The sequence below is a fragment of the Lagenorhynchus albirostris genome, chromosome 2 (genome assembly GCF_949774975.1).
Source record: "Lagenorhynchus albirostris chromosome 2, mLagAlb1.1, whole genome shotgun sequence".
NCBI lineage: Eukaryota > Metazoa > Chordata > Mammalia > Artiodactyla > Delphinidae > Lagenorhynchus > Lagenorhynchus albirostris.
This window is the reverse complement of record NC_083096.1, coordinates 121974055-121986763: the sequence shown is the minus strand read 5'-3', so window position 1 is coordinate 121986763 and position 12709 is coordinate 121974055. Positions and strand designations below refer to the sequence as shown.

The window sequence follows — 12709 nt, the reverse complement described above, 5'->3', positions numbered from 1 at the left end:
GAGAAAACCTAGATGACATTAGGATGATGATGACTTTGTTAGATACAATGTCAAAAACATAATCAATTAAAAAATACTTTATAATCTATAGCTCATTACTATTAAAGACACGATCTGCAAAAGGTAATGCCAAATGAATGAGAAGACAAGTCACAGACCAGGAGAAAATCTTTTGCAAAAGACACATCTGCTAAAGGACTCTTATACAAAATATACAAAGAACTTTTAAAATTCAACAATAAGAAAATGAACAGATTAAAAAATAAGCCAAAAACCTTAACAGACACTTCAGCAAAGAAGATACATAGGTGGCAAATAAGCATATGAAAGTCTCTCCTTAACACATATCATCAGGAAAATGCAAATTAAGAAAACAATGAGATACCATAACACACCGATTAGAATGGCCAAAAGTCTAACACTGATAACACAAACTGATGACAAGGATGTGGAAGAATAGGAACTTTCATTCATTCTGGTAGGAGTGCAAAATGGTATAGCCACTCTGGAAGACAGTTCGGGGGTTTCTCAAAAAACTAAATACACTCTTACCATAAAATCCAGTAATTGCATTCTTTGGTATTTACCCAAAGGAGTTGAATACTTATTTTCACACATAACCCTGCACGTGGATATATATAGCAGCTTTACTCACAATCACCAAAATTGGGAGGAATCAAGAAGTCCTTCAGTAGGTGAACAGATAAATAACCTGTGGTACATCCATACAATGGACTGTTTACTCAGCACTAAAAATAAATTAGCTATCAAGCAATGAAAAGACATGGTATAACCTTAAGTGCATATTATTAAGTGAAATAAGCTAATCTAAAAAGGCTCATACTGTAGTATTCCACCCATATGACATTCTGGAAAAAGCAAAACATGGAAACAGTAAAAAGATCAGTGGTTGAAGGATTTGCAGGATTTGGGGAATGAGGGATGAATAGGCAGAGCACAGAGGATTTTTAGGATAGTGAAACTACTCTGAATAATATTATAACAATGTATACATGTCCTTATACTGTGTCCAAACCCATAGAATATAAAACACCATGAGTGAATCCTAAGGGAAACTACAGACTTTGAGTGATTGTGATGTGTCATTATAGGTTCATCAATTTTAACTAATGTACCACTCTGGTGAGGTATGTAGATAATGGGGGAAGCTATGCATGTGTGGGTATATATGAGGGTATACTGGAAACCTCTGTAACTTCTTCCCAATTTTGCTGTGAACCTAAATCTGCTCTGAAGATACAGTCTTTAAAAAAGTTAAGAGAGAAAGTAAAATAGAAGTTTAGAGGAAAAAAGTTTTCCTTTGCCCTCGAGAAAGATGGTAAGGGTTCCTTCAATAGGCTACAGTGGGAAAAATTAGGGAAGAAATAGTCTGAGACCAGGCTAACTGAGTAATTACATTCAAAGAAAGGAAACAGTAAAAAAGAGATGTTTGCTTTACACTCCACATCAGGAAGAGTAAGAGGAGAAAGACTGGTTAAACAGAGATGATGCACAAGTAACGGAAAAGATGAGAGCCCCAGCATGAACTAGCCAAGCCATGTACCTAAGCTCCATGGTCCGTAATCAAGGACCTGCTCCATGTGGCTTAAGCTTCTTTTTATGAATAAGAAGAAAAACTTTAATGTGCTTCTCTACAACTTTCACACAACAGTCATATCCATGCCTATAGTAATAAAAATAACCTAACAGGCATTAATTGTAGATAAGCACAAGGCATCTTATTGGGGTGATGGAAATGTTCTATACCTAGCTTGTGATCATGGTTGCACAACTCAGTACATTTACTAAAAATCATTAAAACTCACTTACAATATGTTAATGATAGTTAAAGCATACCTCAGTAAAGTTCTTAAAAAGTCTATCTCACTTCTTTACATGCCACTTCTTCAGATACTCTCCTCCTATAGAAAAAAAAAAAACCCCAAATGCCTCCAAAAAACATCTTTTCTCAACTTATTATAGTTTGGTTTGTCTGATGTCCCCCCCTTTTTTTTTAATCAACAAATCTTTGAAATCTTTATTTTAAATCATATTTGTTATCATTTTGATGTCCCTTTTGAAATGTGGAATTCAAGATCAAACACATCATTTCCATTTTATACAGAATAATGGGTTTACTACAGACCTGTACTGACATATTTTATTCTGGTCACAGTAGCTTATGACTGTTTAAACAACCATTATCACACTGTCTGATTATATAAAACCTAAACTTAAATAAAATCCTTTGACTTTTTTACCCACTACAATCAACTGCCAGAAATTTACTGCCACTCACATAGTATACAACTTTTTCATTTTTTATTTAAAAATTAATATTAGTGAAAATTTGAAGAAAACAGAAAAGACAGAAGAAGGACAAAAAACATAGCCGATATAGTATATTTACGTCCAGCACATTTTATGTAATATAATCATATCAGCAAAAAAGTAGCATCCATTTCTATGGCCATTCTTCCCAGGTCCAAGAAATGCTCTAACATACATTTAACACTCTGTTATAGAGTCTATCACATCACCCTGTTTTAGTCCCCTCACAATTCTTATCATTTCTTAAGTTTTCTTATTTAGTTACCTTTTTCAGCATTTACCTCATTAGTATGTACAATCCCTCAGTTTATAGGCTCTATTGCCCTTTCTTTCCTTAGGACCTCATCTAATTCTGTAGTTTAAAAATTAACTCCATCTATATGCTGACAACTCCCAAAATTATATCTCTTAAGTCCGGACCTGTCTTGTAAACTCCAGACTCATGTATAATGCAAACACATATACATACAAACTCCCATAACATATGCACTGCACATAAATACATCTGTTTACTTTCCACATCCAAAACCAAATTCTGGACTCTCCCTACTACCCCAATAACCGTCCCTACTTCCCCATCCATATCCTTTCCCATTTCAACTGGTGGTCGCTCCAGCCTTCAGGCAGTTATCCTTGACTTCTCTCTTTCTTTCACATTCCACAGCCATTCCTTTAGCAAATTGTATTAATTATGCCTTCAAACATATATCCAGAATCTAACCAACTTCTCATCACCCCCACTATTCCCATCCTGGCCAAGCCTTCACCAACTCTCACCTGTTTTGCTGCAGTAGCCTCCAAACAAGTCTCCCTGCTTCTATCATTGCCCCACTCTCCGCTAGAGTCTATTTTCACATTTCCATGAAATGCTCCTTTTAAACATAATGTAAGTCACATAAAACCTTGCAATGGCTTTGTTTCACTCAGTTAAAAAATAAAATCCTTTATTTAAGCCGTTATCTCACTTTCTCTCTTGCTACTTCCCCTTTTGTTCTCTCTCACCTCACTTAAGTCTTTTGTATTTTCTAAATGTTCTTATTAAGAATGTTTTGTTTTTATTAACAAAAAAGAGAGCTTTTAAACAATAAAACTATGAAAGCATAATCTCCCTTTTCACTCAAATTCTTTCGCTCTAAGTACTGAATTAAATAACAGGGTCAATTCTGTAGAAGAAAAACTAAGTTAAGTTCATGGTAAGAACTTGTAAGGCCTTGAATGCCTATGTTCCTGATGAAACTTTAATGAAGACAGGCTTCTCAACTAAATTAAACTGCATGGTGCGGTAGAATGATGTCGGAGTTTGGGATTGAAATATCTTGCTTAAATCTTCTCTCTACTACTTAACTAATTGTGAGAGCCTGACCAAGTCACTATTCTCTCTCATTCATAGCTTTCTCACGTGTAAAGATAAATAGAAGAATCTGTAAAACTCATCATAAACTTGGTGTTTTACAAGAGAAGAAACTTATCTATCGATACCTACCGAGAAAACACATCCACTAAGGCCAACTTATTCCCAGGAATGCTATTGAAAGTTCTAGATTAATCTGCATACACAAAAGGTTGCCAGAGAAACAGCCAAAAAGCCCCAAACGTTAAGGGCCTCATTGCAGAATTTTATACAACTTCCAAAAGCCTCTTAAGTGATCTCAAAACTGAGAGGTGTGGAGTGGCTCACTCTCTAGTAACTGCAAGGGCAAAGAAGCCACAAAGCTTCCTGAAGAGAGTACAGATTTTAAAAGTTCAGACTATGTATGTATCTGGACCTGGGGTTGGGGCAGATGGCTTCAGACGACGACCCAAGGGGAAGAATTAACTCTCAAGAGGTCCTTGGGAACTGCCCCTGGCTAAAACAAACCACGAGTTAGAAAGGACGAACGGCCTTTGAGAGAAAGCTAGAAGCTAAGTTGTAGTTTGAACTTCTCCTTAAGCGAGTCAGTTCTCGAAATTTCGCCGCCCAAGCAGGACAACTCACCGGGTCTACCGAGCTGCAAGGCTTTATGAGTTGGTAACAAGCGGCCCAGACCCGTCACAGTCCGACAAATCACTAGGTGGCCATTTATCCGTTCCGGAGGCCGTTGCTAGGGAAACGGAGCGAAGCCCCGGGCTCACCCCGTCGTGGTTTTCCTTAGGCAAGACAAAGAGCTTCGGGGGCGTAGTTACGTGAGTGACGCACGTAGGGGGCGGGACAGAGACGAAACCGGACCAAAGAACGGGTTACGTCCCAGGGCGCATGCGTGCGGTGCTGGGCTGCGGGATCGCTGGAAGTCCTCGGCGGTGTTGGGGAAAGTGAGCTATGGCAGCCACGAGTGCCCTTCCAGGCGTATCTTTGCGAGAAGCCACCCAGCGAAGGTTGCGGAGGTTTTCAGAGCTTAGAGGTACCAAAGGAGGAACCCTGGCTCTCCCCGGCAACGGACAGGGAGGGCGCTTTACGTGCTGGTGTATTTGCTGGACTACCACTTCCTTTTATTAATCACTTGCGGGCCTAGGACGCTGGCCCAGGCGCAGTTAATGTTCCTCTTAAGTTTTTTATTCTTCTGTCACTCTCCTTTCTTTACGTTATGCTTGTTGCTTTCTTTAAGTTTTTTCCCAGTTGCTTATATATATATATATATATATATATATATATATGTATATATATGAGGAGGAATGAGAAGACAGTTATTAGCCTGACTAGTGAAGCTATAAATCCAAGTTATTCGTTTGGTTAGCTCATTAGCAAAAATTATTTTAAATAAACCTAAAAGATCTAAAGCATAGTGATTTGACTCTTACAAATCCGATTTTAGCTTTCTTCCACTCCCTACCTACTTCACCAATTTGTTCCATGATGTGAACGCTTACTAAGTGAAAAGCGAAACAACACGGTGAAATTATGGATTAAAAATTAAAAGGGGTAACTGTATCAAAATGTTTTTTTAAAGGACTATGCCACTTGTCATTTCCTGTACAACTATCTAATTGGTCATATTTTTGTTGACGTTACTGCTTTAAAAATACAGAAAATAATACTTGGATTACAGTAAAATGTTCAGGACTATTAGATTCTAGCTGACTAGAATTTGTTAAAAACGCTTATTTGTCTTGTTTATCAATAAAGAAGAGCTTCCAACTGTCAGCCAAAAGTTCAGTCTCTTATTGAGTTCATCAGGGAGCTGGGAACTTTTCTGTTATCCAGAATTTGGTGTCATTCTCCAGTAACCTTTGTAAACTTGCATGGCTCATTTTAAGGCGATTAAAAAGTAAAGTGCCCACATTTATGAACACCAACATTGTAGCAATGGGTCCTTGGATTTAATCTTTCTTAGCCAACAAACATTAAGTGGTCCCTGTATGTGAAAACTGATTTTCAAAACTGGAGATTAATTTATTCCTTTGTCTCCTCTCTTTATTTAAGAATTGAGCTCATCTTTAGCAAGTCAAAAGTACTTCTCTTAATCAAGAAACATTACAACTCTCAGAAAATCTAAATAAATGGGACTGTAGACCATAAAAGGAGCAAGTAATCTAAAAGGAAAAAAAGTAGAATTTGTGAACAATCCTCATTAGAACTATTTTGAATCCTACTAGCTGACCACTCATTATTCCCTAATTCTCAAAAGCAGAAGATACATTTTTGAAGATACTATTACCTCTTTTTTCCTTCTTTCCAAATAGGTAAACCTGTAACAGCTAGAGAATTCTGATAATATTTATCACTTTCTTCTTACACATAGGCAAACCTGTGGCAGCTGGAGAATTCTGGGACATTGTTGCAATAACAGCAGCTGATGATAAACAGGAACTTGCTTATAAGCAACAACTGTCAGAAAAGCTGAAAAAAAAGGAGTTACCTCTTGGAGTTCAGTATCATGTTTTTGTTGATCCTGCTGGAGCCAAAATTGGTACACATTTATGGTCAGATTTATATCATAAATTGTGGGCAGAATAATCACTGAAGAAAAGCTTTCCTGTGGCTTACAGTTTATACTGTGTGTCTTACCACCTATAGTCTTTAAAAATTTTTTAATTTTTATGTAAGTTCACTATTTTTTAAGAAAGATAAAAGGCATGGCAACTGTTTTTACACATTGTGGACTTACCATGAAAAACTTCCAGAATGTTATGTTACTTAAAAGAGAATTTTATTAGTCTTAATAAAATTTACTCAGGTGGTGAATATTCTTTTGGACCTTATCAGTAGGACTCTTAAGGTCCCTCTGAACTACACAATTTGCTCAGAAACTTACATGAAGAGATCAAATCAGAAAAAATAAATATTTGGCCTCTTGGGACCACAATGCAGAATGCGAAAGAGCACAGTCTAATGGCATAATTATCATAGATGTTTACTTTTAAAAACCAGTTTGTCCACTTTGCCTTTTGACCTTACCTTGCAAATAAAAATACATGCTATTTTCCTGGGGGCCATTTTCCATGTGATACTTAAAGCTGAAGCTCATTGATACCAGAGTTAGGGTATCTGTATCTGATACTAGCATGTCCTAATTAGCCAGTGTTTTAATCCTCATAAATATGTGGTCAGTACTTTTCTGATTCCCATGTTTGAATGAGATTCAGGCACAAAATGTTAAATAACTTGCCCATGGTAACTAGTAAGTGGAAGTTACATTTAAGATGTTTTTTAGGAAAACAGGTTCTAAAAATCTTTTTAGAAAGTAAATCTAACACATATATATGATCATATGGGAGAATTATTTTAATGGGTTTTACAGTTCATAACTCCAAGTGAACGTGTAAACTTACAGTCTTATAGTGTTGCAGATTGCTTAATTTATCATTTCTTTCTTTTTACTACTATTTTCAGGAGAAGATTAACTCAACTTTTATTACCAAGGGCTCATCTCTGGGTTTTATTACTAATTATTTAATTGCTAAGAAATGTGTATTTAATTTGATTGTTCTGCCTATACCTTTGCTCTCTGCCTGGTTAATTGTAGCCAGAGGTCATATCCTCAAAGTTATAACACTTAAATTTACTGTAATAACAAAGTTTTTGTAACTTTATGTGAAATAAATTGAGCTTTTTAACTTTATTTTCAAGGAAATGGAGGATCGACACTTTGTGCCCTTCGATGTTTGGAAAAGCTTTATGGAGATGAATGGAATTCTTTTACCATCCTATTAATTCACTCTGGTAATGTTACACTTTACTAATTTACAGTTTCTTTTAGTATATTACCTTTTATATCCAAGGGGCTTTTTTCTCCATTACTAATACTATTCCCTCTTTTTTTTTTTCTTTTGTCTTTGAAGTTATACTGCTTTGGAAACAAATATTTTATGCTTTCCTTGATATTTTTAGGTTGTAAGTAGCATAATATTTTTCACAAAATTTAACCTTAAAATTGTAGATCACATACATCCTCAACTTTCATGTATTTTTTTTGGTATACATATCGAAAATTATTTTCCTAAGATAGAACTCATCAAAATATGAACATTTCTTGACAATGCTTTAGAAAGGATTCTTGCTGTAGGGGAGAGGCTGGTTTAGTACTGTGATTACCAGACTTTACACAAAACCTGTTAACACATTTTTATCTAGTTATTGGTGACCAAAGTCCATAATCCTTAGAAGTTTAAAAACAAAAAGAAAAGGTGGTGACAGACATGGAGTTGACAAGAAAGTATAAAAGAGGGAAAATCACACACCAAAAAAGGGAACAGAAGGGTAGGAAAGAAGTAATCTCAGAGTATAAATTTTTAAATTGGACAGATTTGGTTGTATGAAAATTTGGGTTATATGAAAGAGACCTCTGTTATTTTTCCTCTATGTACTGGAGGCTGGCGAAGCTTTGTCATGGACTTGTACCAGTTCAGGAACAGATATTTTAGAGCCACTCATCCACATGGTTACCAAGGCACTTTTCATTTTTTAGGATTCATATACGGAACAATGATTCTTTTTAAAGATGATATCAAGTAAAGCATCCAAGTTCTGATTTTAAGACTAACTGAAAAAGAAAAATTCAAATTTACAGTTTTATTCCAGAACGAGTATTATTAATTTAGTAAATTTAGTAAAAATTAAGTTAGACACCAGAAAATATATTTTAATACAATCGATCCTTGCAAATATATAATAATGCATTGATCTGTGAGTGGTGCTGACCCTCACACAGTCTAAAATCTGCATGTAACTTCATGGTTGGTCTTCTGTATAGGCAGTTCCACTCTCCATAGCCACAGTTTCTCATCAGGGATTCAACCAACGTCGGGTCATATAGTCTTACGGTATTTATTGAAAAAAATCCTCATGTAAATGGACTGGTAGAGTTCAAACCCTTATTGTTCAAGGGTCAAGTGTAATTAAAAGTAGGTGATTCTTAACAATGCTGAACTTTACTGTTGGTTAGTATTTGGAAAATGAAAAAGAAAGTATTAGCTCTCATTGGTTGAATGATGTACTCTGTAGTAAGTGCTTTGCATGTCTTGTTGATCTCATAAAACATGATAAAGCAAGTATTTACATCTGCTGATTTAGTGTTAAGTCCAAAGATGAACAATTAAAAAGTGGTGAACCAGAATTTGAACGCATTTTTGTGTGACTCTTTCTACTATGCCTCTCACTATAATTAGTTACGTAAAAATGATGTAAGCTATTTAATGTACTTAAGCGAACACACTTTTCAAGGAATTAAGTCATAAGGCTCATCTTAGAGGGAAAAGCCTTTTAAAATTAAAAACAAATATACATTGTAAAGTGCTTTTAAATAAATGCACCTTTACTTCCTTTAAGTGTATGTAATTGAGGAAACACATTCCATCTGGAAATTACTCTTTAATAGATAATTATGTATATTAGTTTTTTGTGACTTTTTTTCCCCATGAAGTGGATTTTTAATGTAGGCGTTTAAACATGTTTGAAATTTATTGTGTGAAATGTAGATATAAGGTCATATTTTAGCTCATTGTCCTTTTTACTTGTTATCCAGTTGAGTTAAAACAATGCATAGTCTGTAAAGCATATTACAGGTCTTTCCTAATCTAGAACTGCATTATAGCAAATCTCTACAGAATTGCTCTGTGAATTTGTCATCTGGAATTTATTATTCTTTCCTGGGATACAGTAATATATTGTATATTTTAAATATCTTTAGAGATATTTTGAGTTGTAACTGATGCTCCTGGGTTTTTAAATCTTATAAACATTTTAAAACAGTTATTTTGTTTAATTTTATATAGGTGGCTACAGTCAACGCCTTCCAAATGCAAGTGCTCTGGGGAAAATTTTCACTGCTTTACCTTTTGGTAGCCCCATTTATCAGATGTTGGAATTAAAACTAGCCATGTACATTGATTTCCCCTCACATATGAATCCTGGGATTCTGGTTACCTGTGCAGATGATATTGAACTTTATAGTATTGGAGAATCTGAGTATATTAGATTTGACAAACCTGGCTTTACTGCTTTAGCTCATCCTTCTAGTTTGACTGTAGGTACAACACATGGAGTATTTGTCTTAGAACCTTTTAACTATTTAGAACATAGAGACCTCGAGTACAGAAGCTGCCATCGTTTCCTTCATAAGCCCAGCATAGAAAAGATGTATCAGTTTGATGCTGTGTGTAGACGTAGAAACTTTTTTCAACAAAACTTTGCTGGGGGTGACATACCCTCTCTTAAATTAGACCCTGAGTATGTCTACACAGACAGCCTATTTTACATGGATCATAAAACAGCGAAAAAGTTACTTGCTTTTTATGAAAAAATAGGTACACTGAACTGTGAAATAGATGCCTATGGAGACTTTCTGCAGGCTTTGGGACCTGGAGCAACTGTGGAATATACCAGAAACACATCAAATGTTACTAAAGAAGAGTCAGAGCTGGTAGACATGAGGCAGAGAATATTTCATCTTCTTAGAGGAACATCACTAAATGTTGTTGTTCTTAATAACTCCAAATTTTATCACATTGGAACAACTGAAGAATATTTGTTTCATTTTACTTCTGATAGCAATTTGAAGTCAGAGCTTGGCTTACAGTCCATAGCTTTTAGCATCTTTCCAGCAATACCAGAATGCTCTAGCAACAAATCCTGTATCATTCAAAGTATATTGGATTCAAGAAGTTCTGTGGCACCTGGCTCAGTTGTAGAGTATTCCAGATTGGGGCCTGATGTTTCAGTGGGGGAAAATTGCATTATTAGTGGTTCTTATATCATAACAACAGCTGTCCTGTCTGCACATTCTTTTGTGTGTTCCTTAAGCTTGAAGATGAATAGACACTTAAAGTATTCAACTATGGCATGTGGAGTGCACGACAACTTGAAAAAGAATGTTAAAACATTGTCAGATATAAAGTTACTTCAATTCTTTGGAATCTGTTTCCTGTCATGCTTAGACATTTGGAATCTCAAAGTTACAGAGGAACTGTTCTCTGGAAACAAGACATGTTTGAGTTTGTGGAATGCTCGTATTTTCCCAGTTTGTTCTTCTTTGAGTGATTCAGTTACAACATCCCTAAAGATGTTAAATGCTGTACAGAACAAGTCAGCATTCAGCCTGAATAAATATAAGCTGTTGTCCATTGAAGAAATGCTTTTCTACAAAGATGTGGAAGACATGATAACTTATAGGGAGCAAATTTTTCTAGAAATTACTTTGAATAGAAAACAGTCTGATTTAGAGACATCTTAAATATTGTATACTCTGCCTTTCTTGATTGAGCAAGATTGCAGATGCAGGAATTTTCTGTAGACTTGTTTTTTAATTGAAGTGAATTAATGAAAATTATATTAACATGCTTGCTGTAGCATAAAATTAATAACAAAAATAAACCATTTTTAGATGAAAGAATAGCTTAAGGATGTAAGTTCAGAAAAGTGATTTTTTTTTATATTTATCACTATTTAAATTTTTCTTTTATAAAGATGACTTGTGGAACATTATTTTGTTCACAAAATACTATAATTGTTTTAAAGGTAATTTTCTAAATATACCTTCAGAATTTTTTTCATCTTCTTTTGGGCTTTGGTTCCAATGAAGTTCAATGTGTTCATTGGCAGTTCTCTCCTCAAGTGCATTAGACCTATTCTGATGAACTAATATAAATGTCATACTGTAGGGTCTTCAAAACACTGTAGGAATACTGTAGAAGTACTTTTTCAGAAACAAATCCATGGCTAACAGAGTCAAATTAAATGAATGCTTAAAATATTGTGATAGTCTTAATTAATAAATAAGTATTAATAGATACAAACCATTCTGAAATTGATGATAAAAATCTATGTGACTTATCAGCAACCCTCAGTTATGATATTTATGTATATATTTTTCAAGTTTCTTCCCAAGGAGTAAATAAAGATATATGGTAGCCATTGTTCAGCATTTACTGATTTACTTGCATAGATTTCAGAGGATGTTATGTGTTTGTCACTCATTAAAAGTTCAATGCTGTATTTCTAATCTAATTAATCTAAGGTGTCATCAGTTCTTAAGAATCGCCATTATTTTATGTTCCACTGAAAAAGAGAAACCACTACCAATAAAATATGCAATGCTTTTCTTGTTACTTGAAGTTTTTATTTATTGGAAATCTTTTTTAAAACCACTTAAATATAGATTTATGTCATTTAACCCTTTTGCAAATACATGTAGAGGAACAAAAAAGTGAAATATTAAGATACAGTCAAGACTTTTCTGAAGCTTCACATCTAGAGTCAAACTTTTCTAAACCAATTTTCAACTCAAGAGTGGTTAATATCCATGTGCTATCTTCTAATACCATCTAGTACCATCTTCTGTGCTATCAAAGGTATTGATAAAACTTCATATTCTACAAGTGCCACCACCACACTGATGCCTGGATTTACCTTCAAGCTATGGACACCAGATACCTGTTCTGCAAGTGGATGCTGATGCTGTTATTACTTTACAGAGTTGTTTCACTTTTACCTTAGTTAATCACATGTCTCTAGAATGTAGTTCTATTTAAATCAGTGGGAGGTTTCTGACAAATTGGTGGTCACCACGTTAATCATATTCCTGCACAATGTATGATTCTAGTTGCTTTGAAATGTTATCTGTTCCAAAGAACTTGGCAGTGTCTCTTTCCTTGATATGCATCACTTGGTGTGTAGTACCACACATGTATCACCAGCAGTGTATCTAACTCAACCAATGTGATAACCACATGCATGAATAAGTAATAAATTGGACATTTTCTCTTGATTTATCATTTTTATTTCGTAAAATCACGGCCCTTAAATCGTATACTTTCAAGGTTTGTGAAGGACAGCTACAATTTGTAACTAAATATATTCTGTAAACTTATTGATGAGTTAATAATTAACAATGATCAAGAAGGCATGGGAAAAAATGCAACTTTTGATATTAATCTCCCTTGGGCATTTGTCTTGCAAACTAAACAA

General features: G+C 34.8%; 1 protein-coding gene across 2 annotated transcripts; it reads left to right on the top strand.

The window, feature by feature from the left end:
• Positions 1–4573: 4573 nt before the first annotated feature.
• FPGT (fucose-1-phosphate guanylyltransferase) lies at positions 4574–12509 on the top strand. Of its 2 annotated transcripts, XM_060142531.1 has the most exons (4): positions 4574–4709; positions 6048–6215; positions 7376–7468; positions 9520–12509. In XM_060142531.1, exons 1-4 carry the CDS (start codon positions 4628–4630, stop codon positions 10974–10976), a joined length of 1800 nt encoding a protein of 599 aa, XP_059998514.1. In that variant the 5' UTR covers positions 4574–4627; the 3' UTR covers positions 10977–12509. The 2 variants fall into 2 exon arrangements, with proteins under 2 accessions (XP_059998514.1, XP_059998515.1); XM_060142532.1 differs by lacking the exon at positions 4574–4709 and having other exon boundaries at positions 6054–6228.
• Positions 12510–12709: the final 200 nt, after the last annotated feature.